Genomic DNA, 22,741 nt, shown 5'->3' with positions numbered 1-22,741 from the left:
CCTCTTCCAGTCTCTCCTCAGCAAACAAGCCAGGTGAGGTAGACTTTTTCCATGCTCCAAAATAACCCCTTTATATATGTGATTTTAGTTGACGTATCCAGTTATAGTCATTTATTTCTATCTCTATCTACCTAACCGAAACCAAAAATAAATCCCCCGAGGAGAGGAAACTATATACACAGTTAAGTATATAACAGATAATAAATGTTTAATGGAGAAATGAATGAATAAACCTAAAATGTAAATAAAATGTTCCTCAGCTTACCATAGCAGCATGTTTTACACCTAGAGTTCCCAAGGTAGAGTTGTTTTTAACATAGAGTACTCGAAACAGTTTTACCTGCATCTTCTAATCAAGATCAAATTCTTTTGAACACAATTTTAGAAACTTCTACCAATTTTCTTAATATTATCTAGAATTGAAGCTTTGTGAAGAGTTTTTTTTTTTTTAATACAGTGGAAGCATCAGAAAACTGTAGATGAGATCCACATCAAGGAAAATTAATTTATCAGCAAAGAAGATCTTGAAAAGCATTTTGTCCTCAGATTTTAGTTTAATATTCATTCATTCCGTGTTCATCATGTATCAGCACAGCATTAGGACTGCAAAAATGAAAAAAATAAGTGGTTTTAACACTTAGGAAGAGATTGATGAGAAATCAAGGAAGCACAGAATGCATTTTAAGTTAGAAATAATTGACAAGCTGCAGTTTAAGTGTTAGAAATTATTCAGTTGAGGGACATCATAGGGAAAGCTTTGCATAAGTATTTTATTTATTCTGAATATCAATATTTTATATGTATATCTCTCTTGTCAGGTTGTGTGCGGAGGTTCCCATGCTGCCAACTTGACATAGAGTCAGGAAAAGGAAAAATCTGGTGGAACATCAGGAAAACCTGCTACAGAATAGTTGAACACAGTTGGTTTGAAAGCTTTATTGTTCTCATGATCCTGCTCAGCAGTGGTGCTCTGGTAAGTTATATGACACCTAAAGCAATCACCCGAGTCAGTATTTTTAATAAATGAGTTGAAGGATAAAAACATGAAAGTTGTTTTACCTAAAAGTGAATTCCTATGATTAGTACTAGGACAAAATTTTAGTTTAGTTCAGTAAATATTTAGTAAGCACTACTACATGCCAGGCATTATTCTTTGCTTCCTTGATTGCAAAGGTGGATAAGATCCAGGTACTTTTCTCAAGGAGTTCAGAGAGCACTGGGGAGAGAGGCACAAGGGATTACAGAACTGAAATATGTTTGTAAGTGAAGAATATACTTGATAAAGCTCTATAGCAAGAGATGAACAATTGCTGCTTGAAATTTCAGAAAAGTAGTTGATGTTTTACAAGATCTAGAAAGATTAATAGTATTTTCCAAGGGCGCCTGGGTGGCTCAGTTGGTTAAGCGACTGCCTTCAGCTCGGGTCATGATCCCAGGGTCCTGGGATCGAGTCCCGCATCGGGCTCCCTGCTCTGCGGGGAGCCCGCTTCTCCCTCTCCCACTCCCCCTGCTTGTGTTCCCTCTCTCGCTGTGTCTCTCTCTGACAAATAAATAGTATTTTCCAGCCAGACAGGGTGGGCTGAGGAACAAGTGTACAGTGATAAGGAAGCATAAAACATCATGAGGTATTCAGGAAATTAAAAGTTTCCAAGTTGTAGAAAGTGACGCTGGAGGAAGAGCAAATACAGGGAGGAGAGTGGTGGCCACAGGTACTGTGACAAAGATAGGCAGTGTCAGCTTATGAAGCATCTTGCAAAACTAACTGTAATTTTAGGGTGAGAATGGGACACGTTTCCCATTCTTGCATATATACCAAGCACTTTCTATGAGAGTTGAAAGGGACCTGGGAGAGTTACAAACTCCCTAAGCCTTCTCTTATTTTTCTTTCCTGCTGACACGAACAGAGATGAACCCTTAGAAGCTCAGTTCCAGCTAGAGATACCACTGGAAATTCCTTTATACTAAAAACAGAATACTTAAGAACTTTGTAAATTGTTTCATAGATAGTCTTCATGGATCTGGAATTGGATTTTTATAAGAAGTTAACCTGTTGCTATTTCATGGATGCTGATAGAATACATGCGACCTCTAAGTCAGAGACAAAGGATTTTATTAGTCATGACATTGGAAGCAACATGAACTTCAACATGTTTGTGTTGGTCCCCCTTGTCTCCAAGTCTCATGAGGGCATGGCATGGGGATAAATGAATGGCCCACACACTGTGGATTAGCTTCATAGCTGAAGAGCGCTAAATTTAGGGAACCCTGTCCATTTTTTTTAAAGGAGGGGAGGGGCAGAAAGGGAGAGAGAGAGAATGTTAAGCAGACTCCATGCCCAGCGTGGAGCCCAATATGGGGCTCCATCTCACAACTCGGAGATCATAACCTGAGCTGAAATCAAGAGTTGGACACTTAAGCGACTGAGCCACCCAGGCGCCCCAGGGAACCCTGTCCTTTTATAGCAAGCAGTAATCAACCTTGCTTTTTTGTCCCAGACAGAGACAATGTCTCATCCCTCAAGGTTGCTTGTTGCAAAGGCAACCGTGAGAAATAACCTGAGTAAAGAGCAAGTCAGGGCCTTGTATTCTTGGCATACCCAACAATGATATGAAGGGATGCTCAGGGCCTACAGTGGATGGCCTCTCCTAAAACAGACGAATAAGAAAAATGGTACTCTTCTTATCGGGTGGAATGCGAGTAGGAATCTCAACAATGTCTACGTTATCTTGTATTCCTAGTAACTATTTTGCTGAGTCACACATGTGACTGAGACTTTTAGAAAGGAGAGTAAAAAAAAAAATTAAAGAGAAGTTTAGAACAATCCCTTGTTCAAAATGTTGAAAAAGGAAGATGACATTTTTGGGGAAGAGGTACTCTCAAAACTAAAATTCTGGGTGCCTGAGTGGCTCAGTTGATTAAGTGTGGGACTCTTGATTTTGGCTCAGGTCGTGATCTCAGGGTTGTGAGATCAAGCCCCATGTTGGGCTCTGCACTCAGCGTGGAGTCTGCTTGAGATTCTTTCTCTCCCTCTCCCTTGGCTCCTCTCCCTGCTCAGGTGTCTGTGTGCTCATGTTCTTTCAAATAGATAAATAAATAAAATCTTAAAAAAAAAAAAAAAAAACCTGAAATTCAATTGAATCATATGAGGAAGAAAAGGGAAAGGTATTTTAAGAAACTGCTGTTTTTACTCAGAGAGTTTGCTAATTAAGCTAGATTTTTAAAATCCCTGTCCATAAAACAAAAAAAGGTAACAGCCGAGTTAGTTACATATTTATTATGTTTCAAGATCTTTATATAAGTTTTTTCACTTAATCTTTGAACAATCTTATGAAAAAAACTATTGTTTTGCTTATTTTACCAATGAGGAAGTTGGGCAGAGAGTTTAAAAAGTTGTTTAATGTCCCAAAGCTAGTAAGTGACAGACCCATAACTTAACTGAGCTCTAAAGTCAAAGCCAACCATATCTTTTCACTGATTTCTGGCTTCTCAAAAAGGAGAGTACCCACCATGTAGAAACAAATGAGTGAAATGAGTAACAGTAAAACCTACACCCCACATTGGGTAGAGCTCACATAATGATGTCCTTGCCTCCTTGCTTCTACATCCATGAAGCTAGTCCTGGAAGTTAGCTAGGAGCCCTGCAGGCTGAATCCTGTTTCCAGCTCTGGGACTAGTCAGAACAAGGTGCACTCAGGCAGGGTATTTGGCTCTCAGCATCAAGACTTACTACTGGTCTTGCTCTGCACCCCAGTTCCAGGGACAACCCTTTTGTTCTGTGTGATCAAGCCCCTTCCTTATCTTTGCATTTCAAGTATTGAAGAGTTGCCATAGTGTCTGTCTGTGTAGCTTGCCTCACTCCTCAACAACTTGGAGAAGGGAGGCTAGAACATCCCAAGAGCTGGAAGTTTCCTGTTGCATTTCAGTGCCACTGACATTCAGAACCTCTGCCAGCTGCTAGAACCTTTTTTTATCATCTTAGTAAGTCTGCTCATTCTCTGTGTCCCAACTTCTCTGTCATCTTCAATATTGATACCAACAGTTTGCAATAAGTTCCAAGGATCATTTTTAAAGTATTGATATAGGAACTTGGAATAAGAAGAAGAATGGACAAGCCCGTGGCTATGGATAGGTAGTATAATGTTTACCACTAAGGATACAGCTTCTTTTGCTTTCATGTTCTTCAACGAAGTGAATATTGTTTAATCTTGAAAAAGCAAATCCTAATACTCTAGACCTGTTTAGGTCAGGAATCATTTTCAATGTCTTCGGTGAGCTCAGTTCATTAAGTCCATTCTAATTATTTCCCAAGGGACTAGTGGCTATGACCACAGAATCATCGTCCGTCTAAAAGTTCTAGAAGAGTGTTAAAAGGTGCCACATTCATGAACTGAATGTAACAGTAATTTGTAGAGCTAAAGCTCTCAATGAATGATAAATATTGTGCAGAATTCAAAGAAAGAAACCATCCTCTGTGTTCCACAGTCCTATAAGCTACTGCATTCATTCATTCAGCAAACTCCCTTACCTCCTGCTGTGTTTTTAGAACAGTTCTAGGCACTGGGAATGCACAAGCATATAAGAACTGAAGGAGATCTCCAAATCCTACTGGTGAGAGTGAAGGAGAGTACAGGGTGAGAAAGATATATATGATCGGACGATCTGGGAATCGTGTCTTAAATTATCAGGATTCATCCAATTTGAAGAGAGATAAAGGGAAATCAGATGAAGTAGAAATCGCTGCAGTTATCAGAGATCGTGGTTCTTTTAGAGGATTATAAATTAATTTATTCTTTGCACCATTTCTCTTAACCTCTGGCGACCAGTGGCACATACTGGTAAGAAGTCTAGAACTAAGTGTTACATAGGAGCTGTAAACCAGAAGAAAGTCAGCTAGCCCATAATGGTATATATCTTTCAGTATAAAATCATCCATCAGAATTTTATTTCCTGCTTTGTTATGAATCGTAAGCTTTAAGGTGGACGTGAATTGAAATTTGAATACTATTTTCACAGGCTTTTGAAGATATATATATTGAAAAGAAAAAGACCATTAAGATTATCCTGGATTATGCTGACAAGATATTCACTTATGTCTTCATTCTGGAAATGCTTCTAAAATGGGTAGCATATGGTTATAAAACATATTTCACCAATGCCTGGTGTTGGCTGGATTTCTTAATTGTTGATGTAGGTTGGATTTATTCTTACAAATAAGCGTTCTGAGGAACTTTCACTAATGTTGTTTGTTATCATATTTTAATCTTGGTTAGCTTCTTATACTTTCAGACTATAGTCTTATAGGTATTATTGAAATATTAATATAGCCAATAGAAATATATCTGTAAGGAATATTAAAAGAGAAATTCTGCAATGAGTGTGAATTCTTTCCTGTACCATTCTAACATTTATAATTTACTTGTGCATATGTTTTCTGCAATCAGAAAATGTGATTATATATATATATACACATAGACATATATCACACACACACACACACACACACACACACACACACACATATATATACATGATTTGAATATCATCCCTGTTGGGAAGAAGAAAAAATGAAAACTTGGTGGTGGGGGGTGGGAATGGAAAAGGGCAGAGGCACAGATTAAAAAGATAAAATACTGATTTTTTTTTTACAATATAAAATGAGAAAATAAAAGAGGATAAGGGATATATCAAGTTGTCTGATATGTTAGCTGAAAGTTATGTAAAATGGTAGTGCTAAAGCTAAGTTAAAGAGTTGGGGAGGTATGGAATTTCAAAATATTTATCTCTGTCACAATGAGAGGGAAAACCAAAATTAGTCACAACTCTTATCTCCGCCTGAAACATCCAACTTACCCTTCATCTCTAGAGTGCCAGTGAAGCAGAAAAATAAGCATTGGCAATTTCAAGTAATAAATTCAGAGAACTATTCAATACTTGGATGATGGAAAATATATAAGAATGCCTCAGCTTATGCATTATTTTTAACAAAGCAAAACTATTTTTTAGGAATCTTGTTGAAATGGGAAAGAAATCCTAAAATAGCTGTGAGATTAAGGCATCTCAAATAGAAATGGTGCAATGGCCAATTTTATCAATTTATTCTTATTTAGTGTATTCAATTTTATTTTATGTCTAATGATATAATTTAATAATATATCACATATAATAATTACATTATTATGTTTTATATTATTTTAAAAGGCTTTCTTAAATTACTTCATGACCTCAATTTCCCAATCTAATTTTTCTCAGAATGATTTATTTTTTTCTACCTTCTACTAATTCTCCTAGATTTTCCAAAATCTAGTCTTTGTGGCTAGGGAAGGGACAACTTATAATCATTTACACTTCTTAGAGATTTTTTTCCCATCTGATGTGGAATTAGAGGGCAACATGCAAATTTTTATAGTGTTAACAAGTGCTCTAACATTTAACCAAGAGTTTGCATCATCAAACTTTTCAGAAAAGATAAATATAGCATCATTAATAGATATCAAAATTACAAATAAGCATTATAAATAGCCAAATCTGACTGCAAAATTAAACCAAAACTCATCATATCTACTCAAAAGTTCAATTTCTCAACTATTATCCAAAGCTCAGTAAACTCTTTTTTAACAGCTCAATGTATAAAATATTGCAAACAATAACACTTTTGTTTTCTATATCAGTGATGTACAAAAACAATTTTTTGAGGTATAGCTATACATTACATCTCATATCTTCTCTTAGGCCTTCTCTGTGAGATCTCTAATTTTTGAGACCTTATATTAGTGATTCCATATTGTTTGTTCTTTAATTTACTTTTATATATATGTTACCTAGTTACTGGCTAGAAAAATAAATGGTAAGATAGATGCTTTTGTAACATAATAGATTTAAAGAAAGGCTAACCTAAATAAGAAGAAATGATAGAAGGAATGTTGGTTATTTCTTTTCTTTTCTCTTAACCATTAAATATGATAGGGTCTTTTAAAAGTTATTATAAAATATTTAAGATATTCAAAAACCTTTAAAAATATTATCACAAACATAGTTATTTTCATCACTCAGTCTGTGAAATAAAAGTTTATACGTAGAATTGAATTTATTTTAGGTTAAGAAAGAGATAAAGCCATTTCATAGCAGAAATTATTTTGTGTTGTATTTGAAAATCTGAGCTGGTGAATCTTAAGAGTATGTAATATACAGAACTCAGGTATATAGCTTCAATTTGAAATGTTATTTAATATTTTGAGAAAAAGTAAGTAAATATACATGTAAATAAAAAATATACATTACCTATTATATATAATATTCTATATATAATATTTTTAAAATGCAACATGGAGAGTGAAGCTGTACACAATATTCTTGCTGGTAGAGATGCAAATTTAGTGATGCAGATTTGGAGGAGGAACTGAAATTTTATTTCTCAAAAATTGAGCCAATTATCTAGAGGAATTGTTCTCAAAGTTGGTTCTCATTGAACCAACAGCGTTGGTGGGAACTTGTTAGTAATCCAGTTCTCAGGACCTACCCAAGATCTACTCAATCAGAATCTCAAGTGTTGGGACCCAGAACACTATTGTTATAAGCCTTCCAGATAATTCTGGTGCATACTGAGGTTTCAGAACCACTGATCTGATTTGATATTCACAGGATGGATTGTTGGATTTCCACAGGGTTCTTTAATTGAAATTTATTTGCCTGAGCATTAGTCATCAGTATTGGCATATATTGTATATATACATATGTATGCATAGATAAATAGATGTGTGTATATCTTCTCAGTTACAGAGTAATCTCTAGTTTTCTCAGTAATATGTATCTATTATATTCAATATCATGACACCTAACAGTGGTTTGGAAATTAGGTCTGCCATTTCTGTAGGGGCTATTCCCATTATAATAGACATTTAAAAACTTTTTTTTTCCTGAGTAAAAGGAATACTTGCTATTCTTATTAAAGAGCATATTTTCTTAAGTGTACTTAATTTAAGAAAATAATGGACCTGAATGACTTGGGTGAATTTCAGAATGATATGAGGGAGGATTAGTTCTGCTGGATATGTAGCATAAAGACTTAAAAAGAAACAATGTTACATTAAGATATTTGGAAGCAACTGCATGAGAAAGAACACACACTTCAACACATCTTGATTCATAAATCAGTTTACTTGTCTCTGATAGCAGGAGCAGTGAGCTTGTGAGCAATGAATTTTTCTACTCTATCAATAGTTAAATATAAGGAGGTTGACTCTCAGGTTTTCCTAGTCTTCCCTGGAAAATTTTAATCTTTTAGTCAGTAGTTAATTCATAATGAAGAGCTGCATTCCGGACATTGTTCTTAGACATTGCTTCCTGCTACTCACAGTGTGAAAACAAATGAATATTTTAAATGGAACTTACTCAGAGACTGAATGCATTTGCAGATCCAGATGTAAGGTCATTGAGGAGCTCATTACTCTGATTACGAAAATGTGTATTGATTTTATTTCTGTCCATGTTCTTTCTTCTAAGATAGTTTATGACAAGAACACAAATTTCTGTTGGACGCTGGTTATGGTCATTGTGGCAGGTCTAACATGATAAAGTTCCATATGTCTGTGTTGATTGTAAAGCCAGTGAGATCACATACTCCTGTGCTCTCTTCCATACAATTGAGATTTTCTCCCACTATTCCTAGGTAAATCTTTGGTACCAGTACTGAGAAATTGCAAGGCAGAACAATTTGTGGGGAATTAGCTCCATCTCAAAATCATGAGTCTTCAAAATGCTTTTGAATAAGGTCTATACTAGACTTAGATTTGGTTGAGTCAATGCCACACTCTCATGACTTAGCTTCAGAATCACACACTTTGTTATGACCTAGGTTTTATTATAATTGAAATTTTGATAGTTGCTCTAATTAAATGTATAGCATAAGTGTATAACATGTTGTTCATAAGCATTAAATGTATAGCATATCTAATTAAATATATCAAGCATAAGTTCAGAATTAATAAGCAAGTACATAATCATTGATGACAAAAAGTGTGAAAAGCTTTATTCAGATATAAGAAATAACCTACTTTCCTTCTACTATTTCTTTTTATTTTCATTAGCCTTCCTTTATAGCTATTTCCTTATAAAAGCATTCATTCATCTTATCTATTTTTAGGCAGTGATGAGACAACTTGATATATAAAATATTATTCTTGTTGATCTGCTCTTAGTGATCTTTGAAATTGACTTTTCCTCTTTGTGCTTTATTATTTTATTGAAATGATTAATGAAAATTTTATTTTTTGTAGGTTTCTTTGGTTACTTTAGTTGCAAACACTCTTGGCTACTCAGACCTTGGCCCCATTAAATCCCTTCGGACACTTAGAGCTTTAAGACCTCTAAGAGCTTTATCTAGATTTGAAGGAATGAGGGTAAGAAAATGCTAAACTTTCTAATATCCTTATTTTCTAAATGGAGTATAAAATATAAAAAAAATAAGTATGTAGAAATTATGGGCTGTTTATATTAATATGTACATATATCTACATATATACATATAGATGGACTGTTTATATGTGTGTGTGTGCATATGTATATACATAGTATTCAGTGCATATTGTTTAACAAAGAGTAAATCAAATACAGTAATGCCTCCTTCACATAATTTTGTTAGGCAGTAATCCAAATAAGTGACTTTTTTTTTAAATGAAAATCTCTATCCTAGGAAACACTATTCATTCTGATAACATCTCCCATATACAAGTTATCAAGGACTTGCCTGTATCCAATGCTCAGATTTTATAGGGTGCCTGGGTGGCTCAGTCAGTTGAGTGTCTGCCTTCAGTTCGGGTCATGGTCCTAGGGTCCTGGGATCGAGCCCCGCATCAGCCTCCCTGCTCAGTGGGGAGCCTGCTTCTCCCTTTGCCTGCTGCTCCCCCTGCTTGTGTGCTCTCTCTGTCAAATAAATAAATAAATAAATAAATAAATAAATAAATAAATAAATAAATAAATAAATAAATAAAATCTTTAAAAAAAATTTTTTTTAAGAGCTAACCTGGGTAGGAATCATAAGAAAAAAATGGAATTGAAGCGGCATCAGCCACACTTAATTTCATCCTTAAAATAAATGTTTCAATGAAAGTAGAATTATCTCCAAATTACATTTGACAAAACTAAAGCTCTGAGAAATTACATAATTTGTACTAGGCTGCATGGTGCCTGAAAAGAGATCATTTTGTAGAGACAAACAAGGTGAGATAAATAATGACTAGTAGCAACTTAGCTTTAAGAGCTGTATTAAACCAGCAACTTCATAAAATACATGGAGGACAATGACCTTACTCTCTCCAATTAGCCCATATCCTCATTTATTGCTGCTTTCCTCAAATTTCCTTTTCATCAGCTTTATACTTGCTTTCTCATGCTTCTGTTGTTCTCTTGGCTGGGAATGCTTCTCCCTACCCTGTCCCAACCCTGACTCATCAATATAGCAGACAGATACCTACCCAGCCAGTAAGCCTCAATTTAAATTTGCTTTGTCTCTTCACCATGGGGCGTAGGTGGGCATCCTCCCTCTATGTTCAGGCATACAAAATCATTATACTGTTTTTTACTTATTTATATGACTGCCTCTCTACCTGTAGTCCCTGAATAACTAAACATGTAGATTAGTCTATCTCACTGCTTCTCTAAGTGCGATCCACAGACCAGCCATCAGCGTCATCTGAGAACTTATTAGAAATGCAAATGCCCAGGTCCTGCTCCAGACATACTGGATTATAAACTCTGGGATGGGCCTTGGAAATCTGATACCTCAGGTGAATATCCGAGACCTTTTAGTCTAGCAGATCTTCAGTGTTATCTCTGCTAAACTATGACTGTTTAATGCATCCAGTGTACCCATGTATATGAGATCTCATAATTACACAAAAAAATCATAGGTATAAGTCAACCCTTTCTATCATGTAAGAATTGAAAAATTTAAATTTATGTTATTATACAGAAAGGTGGGATTGGAATCCATTGGCATTAACTTCATTTTTTGAGCACTGGTAGAATGTTACAATCTATCTAGAACTTATGACTGATTTCTGGACTCAGACAGTATCAGTATACTGCATTTTCATGAATGAAGAATATGCTTTCCCTTACAAAATTACTTCCCTCAGCAATTAAGCCAGCGCATTATTTTATCCTCTTTTCTCTTTGTTCTTTATCTATAATAGAGCTGATGCAGGAGAATGGTTTAATGTATTTGGAGGACCATATATGTCTCTTTAGCATTTATTAACCACGCAAAAAGGGTATGTTCCTTCTTCACACTGCAGGATGATTCTGAAGAATAAATGAAACAATGATTTGAGGCATTTTTGTAGTTAGCTTCCTTTGAATCTTGAGGCTCTTAAGCTTATTGACTTTCCCAAATGGCTTCTTATCAGACCGATATGTACCTATCTCCCTCAGAGATGCACCGTTGCTCACATTCTTCCAGCAAACATTTTAAACACCAACTATGTGTCAGTTATTATGCTATAAAAAGAGTACAATGGTGAAGAGACCCAGTCCCCCAACATTGAATAGGGACAAAAATCATGGAGAGACAGACAGGGGAACAGTAGTTATTCTAGGACATCAGCTATAAAGTAGTAAGCATGCAGCACTGCAGAAACATGGGGGCGGTTGGAGTGGCTGCCAGGGGAAGTCTAGGAAGGCCTCACAAGGAGTTGACATTGGAGCCATGACTGAGAGAGTGGGTCCAAATCCCAGGCATGTAGGCATTCCAGGCAGAGACGCTACCTGGGGGAGAAGCACAGGATTGAGTGTGCAAGGCATGTTTGAGCAATGACTAGAAGATCAATGTGCCTAACTGACAAGCACAATGGGGAGGCCAGTAGGAAGTGAGGATGAAAGCATAGACTTGAACAGGAGTTGGCCACTTTGAACTTTCTTCTCTACTCCTGTTCTTCCCAATCCTTTCAGTGTCATGTACACTATCGGAATCTCATAAAAATGCGAATCATCTCTTCATTAAAAAAGTACACCTGTGATGTTTTTCATACAATTTCATGCTCGCATAGAACCTCGACAGGCCCATAGACCCTAGGGTAATAACTACTGTTCTAGACCAGAGGTCAACAAACTAAAGCCCACAGGCTGCTTGTCTGTTTTGTAAAGGAAATTTTACTGCTTCTCAGCCATATCCATTTATATATGATTTATTGCCACAGTGGCAGAATTGAATAGTTGCAACAGAGACCATCTAACCCTCAAAGCCTACAAATATTTAAGCAAGTGTTTTCCACCTCCTGCTGTAGACAATCTGAAAAGTAGTCAGAGATGCTTAATGTTTCACCATCTGGAAAAAAGAGGGAACACAGTGCTCTTACTCAACAAATTAGTCTTTAACACATTTGGACTCAAATTCAGACTAGAGCTGAAGTATAAAAAGACAGGTAGGTTTTGAAAGGTGGGGTAATTAGGAAAATCTGGAGAGTGATAAATGCTATGATAGTCTGCATGCAGGAAAATTGGAGTGGCAAGAGGCACTGGTCATTAATAGCAGTGGAAATGCCAATAAGCAGAAATAAAGGAAGTATTAAAGATAACTACCTCATTTTTATTTTAACCGAGGCAAGCATTTTCTATATTTAGCCAAGGACTTATATATAAAGTATATTTAGACTTAGAATAATAAATTTGAAAAGGTGTCTCTCATTTAGCAGATGAAGAAACAGAGGTCCCAAGGTCTTAACTGAATTCACGTATCACATTATTAGCAGAACCAACTAAATAGAAAGGGCTCATACAATAAAAGACTCCTAACCTCAACTCCAGCTTATATACATCAATAGTTTCTGTATATGGGAGAATTTTAGCACTGGTCATTCTAGGACTATGAACCTTTAAATGTACATTTTATTTGTTATCATTCATACTTAGAAATTTCTTTTTTTTTTCCCTAGAGTATGCAGATTTAGGACTTCACCTTACATACATCAGGTTTTTGGTTTATTATTTTTATTTTTTCATTTATGTAAGTTGTGGTATCATTTTAGTTACTTTGTTTTGCACTGTGGCTAATAGTTTCAATGTGTGTTCATCATGTATTTTAGTAAACTTGTTGTTCACAGGGCTCCTGTCTCATTCTGTCTTGCTTGGCATAACTACTGAGCATAGACATTCAGTTAATACATGTTGGTTGATGATTTGATGTCTTAAACATGTAACGGTGGCTTTTCTAATTTCTTTAATTCTGTATTGTGTTTCGTTAATGTCGACCATTTAACACTTTTACTACTCCTAATCATCCCTCTCTTTCTTTTGAATACTAGGTGGTCGTGAATGCACTCATAGGTGCAATTCCTTCCATCATGAATGTGCTACTGGTGTGTCTTATATTCTGGCTAATATTTAGCATCATGGGAGTAAATTTGTTTGCTGGGAAGTTCTATGAGTGTGTTAACACCACAGACGGGTCACGCTTTCCAACAAATCTAGTTCAAAATCGTTCTGATTGTTCCGCACTGATGAATGTTAGTCAAAATGTACGATGGAAGAACCTGAAGGTGAACTTTGATAATGTTGGACTTGGTTACCTGTCTCTGCTTCAAGTTGTAAGTGAGCCCTGTCATGAATGCTTGATGTTTTGGTAGACACTAGATGAGGGTAGAAGTCATTCTTTAAATAATCTATTACCTAGAAATTAAAGATAAGGTACTTTGTGACTTTAAAAAGGAGACTTGGTCTTTCTTAGAACATGTGCCTATAAAACATGAGTTAAGAAGCAAAGGTTCTGTTGCATTTGAGAATCACTAATTCATAATAGACTTTCGGTGTCATGTGGCTCCTCACCATTTACACCATCTGAATGTTGCTGCAAAAATAAATAGTTTTGGGACTGCCAGTTTTACACTGCATGGGAATGAGAAGAACTTCCCACTATCATAGAGGGTCCTTAAAAAAATGGAGAAAAAAAAATGTTTCCTGCCTCGTTCATAAAATTCTCCTCTACCTCTGGAAAAATAAAAGTTCATGTGCAAACTTTGCTGGAATTGTAACAACCTGTAAATAATTAACCAGGACTAAGATTTAGATGTGACTTGGGACCATGTCCTTTTTGTTCTTGACATAGCATCTTTATATTAAATTGATACTTTGAAATACAGTAAAACATAGTGATTTGATGTCACTAAATGTAACAATAAATGGACTAAACTCACGTATGGCTATTTTAGAGTATGAGCCTCACATTCAGATTTTATTGTTATAGGCAACATTTAAGGGATGGATGGATATTATGTATGCAGCTGTTGATTCTGTTAATGTAAGTATTGGTCATTATTACACTAAACTTACAATTTTTAAAGCTCCTTAGTTTAGTTTGGCCATTTTCAAATAGTAGCTCCAAGGAGCCTTTGGTATGTACACACAAAATGAAGCACTTCCACCTAATAATAGACTAGCAATTATGTGTGCAGCATTTGGTGACTGAGCTTGCTCAAATTCTGGCTCTCTCATATGAGCTCTGCAACTGACTTTGAACAAATTACTTTGCCTCTCTCAGCCTGTTTATTGACTGAAAAAAACAAAAAAATTCAATGCCCACTTCATGGCATTGTTCTGAGGATCCAAAAAGAAAATGTAAGTAGAGCACTTTGTACAGCCTAGCAATGACAAGTGCTCAGTGAATATGTTTATCAAAATAAAAATTCAATAACAAATGCTATTCATGGGTTTAAAAAATTTTATTCAAGTTTTTATTGTTTTTATACTTAAAATGCTGTGGAAGAGTTTATGTGAAATGAGTTCCATGCTAAGAAAGTTAAATCCAGTGAAGACATTTCTGTCATCAAATGAAGAAACAAAAATCAGCAAAATTTCTATAAATATGGTTATCTCCTCTTTTACAGTTTTTTTCTGGAAATAGAAAACATACATTAGGTCACTTAGTTACTAAATTGTCCTGCCAATCTGAGAACAAGTACTATGTATGGTTAAGTCCTTTGTAGTCATCTGAAGATTATATTCATATACATAGTAAGCATGTAATAAATATTTACTTAATGTTGAATAAATTTTTAAGAATGTTTATGCCGATCCTTAAAATGTTATGGCTTCTGAAAAGCCAAGTTCACCTAGGATAGAACTATCTGGATTAACTTGTCAAACCATGTGAAAAAGAAAACGATTAATGTTATTGTCGACATACTGCTAACTTTTGTTAATTTTATAGGTAGACAAGCAGCCCATATATGAATACAGCCTCTACATGTATATTTATTTTGTCATCTTTATCATCTTTGGGTCGTTCTTCACTTTGAACTTATTCATTGGTGTCATCATAGATAATTTCAACCAACAGAAAAAGAAGATAAGTATTTTAAGGTTTTTATACTGCACTGAAAAATATGAACAATTATTTTTCCAAAAATATAATGTGGAAATTTAGTTTGATATCAGTTAGTAATTAGCTTCATTAGAACTTCATTTATTTTTCAAATAATTGACCAGGATCCAGTACAGATATGCTTAATATCACTCATCTCTGCATAGAAAATAATAATCCCCTAAGTCCTGACTATTTTTAAGCAATATGACAAGTATTCAGTTTTTTTAATGTTCCCTATAAAAGACTAAAAATTTATCATTAAAATTAGTGCACTAATTAGTTATTTATTCAAGACACATTTCATTCATTATCTGAGCCACTGTTCTGTGGGATATGTATTGGGCTGGCCCTTGATGGACAACAACACCAGACATGGTTCCTGAGCTCAGGGAGTTTATATTACAGCAGAAGAAATGATACCTGTAATGGAAATTAAGATTTGTTAAATGTTGCAAATGAGATACTCTCCTGAGATTAGTTTCATTACCCTTCACGTCAACTGTGTTAATTTCTTAGGGCTCCTGGAACCAACTACCACAAACTGGTGGCTTCCAACAACAGAAATTTATTCTTTCTCAGTTATGGAGGCTACAAGTCCAAAATCAAAGTGTTGGCAGGGGAGGATCCTTCCTTGCATCTTGCAGTGTTTTGTAGCTCACGGAGCTTGTGGCTTACGGAGCATATCTTTAGTCTCTGCCTCCGTGGTCACATGGCATGCTCCCTCTCTGTGTCTCTTTCCTTTTCTTATAAGGGCACTGGTCATATTGGATTAAGGGCCCATCCTACTCTGGTATGACCTCACCTTACTTTAATTACATCTACAATGACAATATTTCCAAATAAGGTAACTCTGAGGTACCAGGAGTAAGGACTTTAAAATATATTTTGGGGGCGGGGGACACAATTCAACCTAAAACATCCACCATAAAATATAATATTATTATAGACTTTGTCTTAAAAGTGTGGGCAGCCACAGAGAGGTTAAGTGATTTACCCAAGATCATGCATCTAGTAAGTAAGTGATAGTTTTGATAGAGTCAGCAGTTAATCCCATATACCTCATATATTTTTTAGGTCCTCTACTATTCTATATCCCCCAATACTACAATATGAAATAGTGATAAGTTTAATAAGGAAAGTTAACAAAGCAATGACAACAAAAAAATAAGTGGGCAGTCAGAGGAAAAAATAGTTACAAATAGAAAAAAGAGCTATAGAAAGTTGTATGATTTACGTGACAATTGGTAGGCCCTGGAAGATGAATAAGACCTGTAGCAACTGAGAGGCAAAAAGATGAATAATCCACAGGGAAGGGTAGAGAAATGTGTGAGCACATGCATAGTGCTGACAAACGAGACAATAATCCAGGAGGAATAGCCTTCATCCAGTTTGAGTGGAGTTTTGAGATGGAGTTTTTCTTTTTAAGTTTTTATTTAAGTTCCAATTCGTTTACAGTGTAATATCAGTATGACGGGTACAACATAGTGATTCAACACTTCCGTCCAATACCCACTGCTCATCACAGGTACCCTCCTTAATCCCCATGCCCTATTTAACCAGTCTCCCCACCCACCTCCCCTCTGGTAACAATGGAGTTTTAAGAAGAGAAATAGTAAAAGATGAATGAGGTCTTGCTTGAGAGCAGATCTTTCTTTTTCAGTAGGAGCTGATGTGTCACTGAAGTATTTTGAGCAACGGAGTACATATAATCAAGACATTGGCACTTATTCAGATTTAATGATGTGTCTAATTCTGTACTCCACATGTGTAATCTTAGGTTTTACAACAAATCTAAAAGACGTTGTATCCTCACTTCCCCTCAGAGAGGTTGTGTTACTTGCATGTCATTTGACAGCTAGAAAGTAGCTTCATCACAGATCCAACTGGAGTCTTGTCTTCCAGAGACCATGAAAACTCAGTTCTGATTTAAAAGATGGTGTTATAGGCAACTAATGAATTGTTGAACATTACATCAAAAACTAATGATGTTCTATATGCTGGCTAACTGAACATAATAATAAAAAATTATTAAAATTATTTAAAAATTATTAAAATTATTAAAAAATAAAAATAAAAAATGAATCCAGTAATGATGTATAGAATGATTGGAGAGAGACCAAAGACTAGGTCAGACTCTGCATTACCTGCCACCTCGACCACACTTAAGTCTTCAAATTAGTCATCTGCAGCAATGGAGAATATGCAATATGTTCAAAGAAGAGATTGTAGGAGGTAGAGTCTACAGTATTGTCTGTGATTTGTAAGAGATAAAGCATCTAAGAAGTCTCATTTTCCTGTCAAAGTTGACTGACGTACTGTGGCTGTAGCATCATCCACAGGAAAAGATATTTTTCAAAGATAAGGGGTAGACTTCAAAGAGTGATTTTAGATATTGACTTAGCATCTCAGAAAAGACGGATGTATGTGCAATGAAATATCATTATTGTACATGATTGATATTCAAAATTGGAAGAAAATTTAGTAAATGTTGAATGTTATTTATGCTTACATTTTCCAATACAGGGTTTTTTCTTTCAAAGATCTTTTAAAATTCCATCTTCTATTCTTACATTTAATATCTGAGAGTTATACTTAGCTAACATTATCATACATTCATGCCTTTAGACAGAGAATCCTTAAAAATTGAGAATCTTGAAAATAATTTTACAAAGTATACTCTTATTTTCAATTTAATTATTTTTTTCAATTTTAGTCATTATAGATGTGTATATATGATATATAAGCACATACATATGATTCCCCAGTATTCCCTGAATAGGATGAATTAGACATGTATCTAGATAAAGCCATGTGACCATGAACAGGACAGCCACAGTCCTCATTGCTTTAACCTCCTTGCTTTTAAGTATTATCCTTGCAACAAGAATTGCCACTGGAGGCTGGGCTGACACCATTGCCATTACTCTCAGGCAAAAGTTACTAATTTAGAAGCACTGACAACTACCACTATGCCCTACCTTCCTTCCAGTATTTCATTTGCAATTTAAGCATACCTTTTATTTTCTAACCTTTTCTGAATGGCTTCAGGTTTCTTTTCACCCTACTAAGAGACAGGACTAACACTTCAATTAACCTACTGCATTGGAGCCTCTCAGCTAGATACTGTGTGTCTATGAATTCATCTAATCCATAGCCCAGACTAATGGAAGTGGCATCTTTACACAAAAGTGTATACACTGGCCTAGTCAGGATAAGTAGCTTGTTTCAAATCAAGTAACAGGTCCATTGGCAGTCAGAACCCAAAGGTCTGTTTGACTTCAAAGCCCATATTCTTTTCATAGTGTATTCTTGCCTCTTAAGGCTTTTTAACTTCGGCACATTGGTCTCAGCTCATGGCTCTACCAACTACCCATACCTCTTCTAATAATCAACCCCACTTTACTAGTTTTTCCAAATACCCATCACTTTTACAAGTAATGTTTTCATTTAATAATTTCATGAGATTTAGGGTTTAATTCATCAGAAAACATACTTTGGAAAATTAGAACACAAATTATTAATAGGCTCAAGTTATAAAAGGAAAAAGTATGTAGTCTATTTACAGAAAGACCTAGTATAGACCTGGGTACATATGGGTAAATTCTAAGTAAAGCAACCCCTTTCGGTAACTATAACCTTATTAGGAAGGCTAATAACAACGACAGTAACAGCAACTAACAATTATTGAGGGCTTGTGTATCTGGCATTCTGTTGAGTGTTTTGAATGCATTATCTCAATTGATCCTCCCAACAAACCATCGAGGTGTAGCTACTCTTGTAACGATAACATGACTTAAACGGTCTTCTTAAAGACATTAAGAAACTTGCCCAAGGACAACAGAGGATTTGAACAAAGATGATCTGACACTAGAACTAAATTCTTAAGTACTATGTAACACAGCTTTGACATAGTGTGTAATATTGAAAAAGACCAGCCTGGTCTATACAGTATCTTCCATCTAGCTTTTAAAGGGATGCATTTTGTATAAGGTCTCTAAAGCTACAGTAAAACCAAATTAAACAACACAAGCTCCCCATTGGAGCATCTTGTAATCTCCTCCTAGTTTCATCCCACCTTTTATTATTTTGGCAACCAGGGTGTCATTAAGAGAAGTTAAAATTTGCTACTTTGATTTTTACCTCGAATTCATAGTTCTCTTCCCAGTGTTTTCCTAGCTTCTTCTGGTAAGTTCCTGACGTGTTATGGTACTCAGCCCTTGCCAATGAGTAGTTCTCTTAACATTGGCCTGAAGGCTCTCCCTGATGCCTAACATCAGTATGAAAGATAAACACCAAAGACTGTATATCAACCAGAATAAAGGTAAATTAAAACATATTAAGAAAGAAAGGGGAATCTGGTTACCATTAGGTATTTGATAAATTTTTTAAAAATGCAATATAATAGGAAACTGAATATTGCCTAATCCAAGAAAACTAAAGGGAAACCATAACCAGATTATCTTTAACTCCAGGACCCTACAAGTTAAGTAAGGATTTGAGAACTGTAAATTCCCCAAGATAAATTCCTAATTACGTGGATCATACTAATTTATCCCATAACTAAAAAATTGATATTATAGATCAATGTAGAAAATACATGAATATGTAAAAATTACAGATAATTTTAATAAAATTAGCATATCCTAAAAGAACACATAGGCATTCTTTGTGAGATTTGGACACTTACAGTGTTGAAAAGACCAAAAAACTTCATTTAGATGTTAGTTATTTTTACTGTTGAAACTTAGGGTTTCAACAATTAAGAAGTCCTTCAGGTCAAGGATCCTGGATCCTTGGTAATTTCCTCAATACTTAGGAAGCTATTATGTACAATATTGACACTTATAATGTTTATTGAAATTCCTTTATTGGAATGAAAAAAGTAGCTCACCAGTTTCTTGAAACACACGCACAGATATATATGTTACATGTTCGTTGTACAAAGTCTCCCCAACCCCTTATCTGCAGGGGATGTTCCAACACCCCCAGTGGATGCCTTAAACCACAGATATACCAAACCTTAAAAAACAAACAAACACAATAAAATAAAAAAACAAACAAACAAAACACATGTTTTGGCTTCTACATACATACCTATGGTAAAGTTTAATTTATAAATTAGGCACAGTAAGAGATTAACAACAATAACTAATAATAAAATAGAAAATATACTGTAATACAAGTTACGTGAATATGGCCTCCCTCAAAATATCTTATTGTGCGGTACTCATCCTTCTTATAATGATGTGAGATAAAAGGCCTACATAATGAGATGAAGTGAGGTGAATAACCTAGGCATTGTGATGTAGCTTGGGCTACTATTGACCTTCTGACAGTATGCCAGAAGGAGGATCACCTGCTTCCAGACCACAGTTGACCATGGGTAACAGAAACCACGGAAAGGGATACCATGGATAAGAGGGCACTACTGGGGGCGCCTGGGTGGCTCAGTCGTTAAGCGTCTGCCTTCAGCTCAGGTCATGATCCCAGGATCCTGGGATCGAGCCCCGCATCGGGCTCCCTGCTCAGCGGGGAGCCTGCTTCTCCCTCTCCCACTCGCCCTGCTTGTGTTCCTGTTCTTGCTGTGTCTGTGTCAAATGAATAAATAAAATCTTTAAAAAAAAAAAAAAAAAAGAGGGCACTACTGTTTATTCCTTTTCTGTGCTAAAGGAATATGGCATTTGTAAATGAATACAAACAAATATAAAACTATTTTTGTTATTGTTTTGGCCCCTACTTTTCATTAGAGTCCCAAATATTAGACAAATCATCAAAAAAGATATTCAGTATTCTTATTTCTTATAACCCTTCCTAATATATTAGTTATCTAGCAATAAAATGCCAGATGAGACAAGTAGCAGATAAAATGAAATATCAGCACATAGTTTAAAATAACACAGGTTACCTCACCAAAAGAAAATTGAGCCAATAATTATGATATGCAATATATATATTTTATATATGCACATTACATTACTTATGGAGAGTCATGGGCCTATATCTAAGTAATTATTTAAGACATTTTATTTATAGCTATGTGGCACATAATAAAATGCATTTTATTTCTATATAAAACATTTTTAACCTGTCTTAATGATCTGAGAAAAGATCTAGATAATGATTTCGGTTTTAACTAGGTTTATTTTTTGTTTCTTTACCTTGGAGGTCAAGACATCTTTATGACAGAAGAACAGAAGAAATACTATAATGCAATGAAAAAGCTGGGATCTAAGAAACCACAAAAGCCAATACCTCGGCCAGGGGTAAAAAAAAAAAACAAAACAGTTCATCCTTAAACAACACAGGGGTTAGGGGCACCAACCCTCCACACAGTTGAAGATATGTGTATCAACTTTTGATTTCCCCAATTCTTAACTACTAAGAGCCTACTGTTGACCAGAAATCTTACTGGTAAACTGAACAGTTGATGAACACATAGTTTATATATATGTATTATATACATATGTATGTACATACATACATTCTTACATAAGGTAAGCTAGAGAAAAGAAAATGTTATTAAGAGAATCATTAAGAAGACTAAATACATTTACAGTACCATATTTATCTAAAAAAAAGTTCATGTATTAGTGGACCCATGCAGTTCAAATCTGTGTTGTTCAAGGTATACATATATATGTATACATATATATCTCTAGCATATAAATTTTCAAATTATTTTTAATTCATCTTTAATGTACAAGTAGTTCTTAAACATAAATGCTAATATTTGAACAAAAGTCCTTATAAAACTAAATATATGTGTTTTGAACATTACCGCAGTTCTTAATATTCTTATTTTTAATTTTTCTATAAAAATGAAAAGTAATTATATATGGTTTTACTTTTATATTAGCTATACAACTTACTACGAGTACAATGGTCTGTAGAGGATACAAATAAAATTTAATTTTGACTGAAATGTATTTATCTAAATGACGATTTTATGATGTAGTGATTGCTATCTATCATTAGGGTAAAACTAACTTGCAGATTTTTGATATTGTGACAAATAGCAAGAGAAGCAGTTGGACTGATCATGAATCTAAACTTTTTTTCTACTGTGAGGTCAAAGACCAGAGCGGGCTTAGATGGAAATAGTGAGTCTTAGCCGTCAAAGGATAGTTTGTATTCCTCTAACAACTGGCGGGGGGGGGGGGGGGGGGTCACAAAAGTGTAAATGCATTATATGCATTTCAATTTATATTCAACATAACATACCTTGCCAAAGAGTCATAGCTGAAGACAAAGTCAGTTAGTACCCAGCTGCCTACATGAGGATCACCCGGCACTTTTCAAATGGACTCATTGCCAGGTCTCAACCAGACCTACTGAATCACAGCCCTGGTATTTAATTTTTTGCTTGCCCCACTTGATCTTGGTAAAATG

General features: G+C 35.2%; 1 protein-coding gene across 3 annotated transcripts in view; it reads left to right on the top strand.

Moving 5' to 3' along the window:
• The window catches only part of SCN9A (sodium voltage-gated channel alpha subunit 9), a 177,479-nt gene that overhangs the window by 146,447 nt on the left and 8,291 nt on the right, over positions 1 to 22,741 (top strand). For all 3 annotated transcript variants that reach the window (XM_064586642.1, XM_064586641.1, XM_054506155.2), the window contains 7 exons: positions 819 to 973; positions 5,014 to 5,187; positions 9,273 to 9,395; positions 13,296 to 13,577; positions 14,234 to 14,287; positions 15,197 to 15,334; positions 21,511 to 21,615. In XM_064586642.1, the coding sequence (XP_064442712.1) occupies positions 819 to 973; positions 5,014 to 5,187; positions 9,273 to 9,395; positions 13,296 to 13,577; positions 14,234 to 14,287; positions 15,197 to 15,334; positions 21,511 to 21,615 (1,031 nt within the window). The remainder of the gene's footprint in view (positions 1 to 818; positions 974 to 5,013; positions 5,188 to 9,272; positions 9,396 to 13,295; positions 13,578 to 14,233; positions 14,288 to 15,196; positions 15,335 to 21,510; positions 21,616 to 22,741) is intronic.

The sequence above is a fragment of the Mirounga angustirostris genome, unplaced genomic scaffold (assembly GCF_029215605.1).
Source record: "Mirounga angustirostris isolate CCGP_5_RB_7025 unplaced genomic scaffold, mMirAng1.0.hap1 SCAF_3, whole genome shotgun sequence".
NCBI lineage: Eukaryota > Metazoa > Chordata > Mammalia > Carnivora > Phocidae > Mirounga > Mirounga angustirostris.
This window is presented reverse-complemented; position numbering and strand designations above follow the sequence as displayed.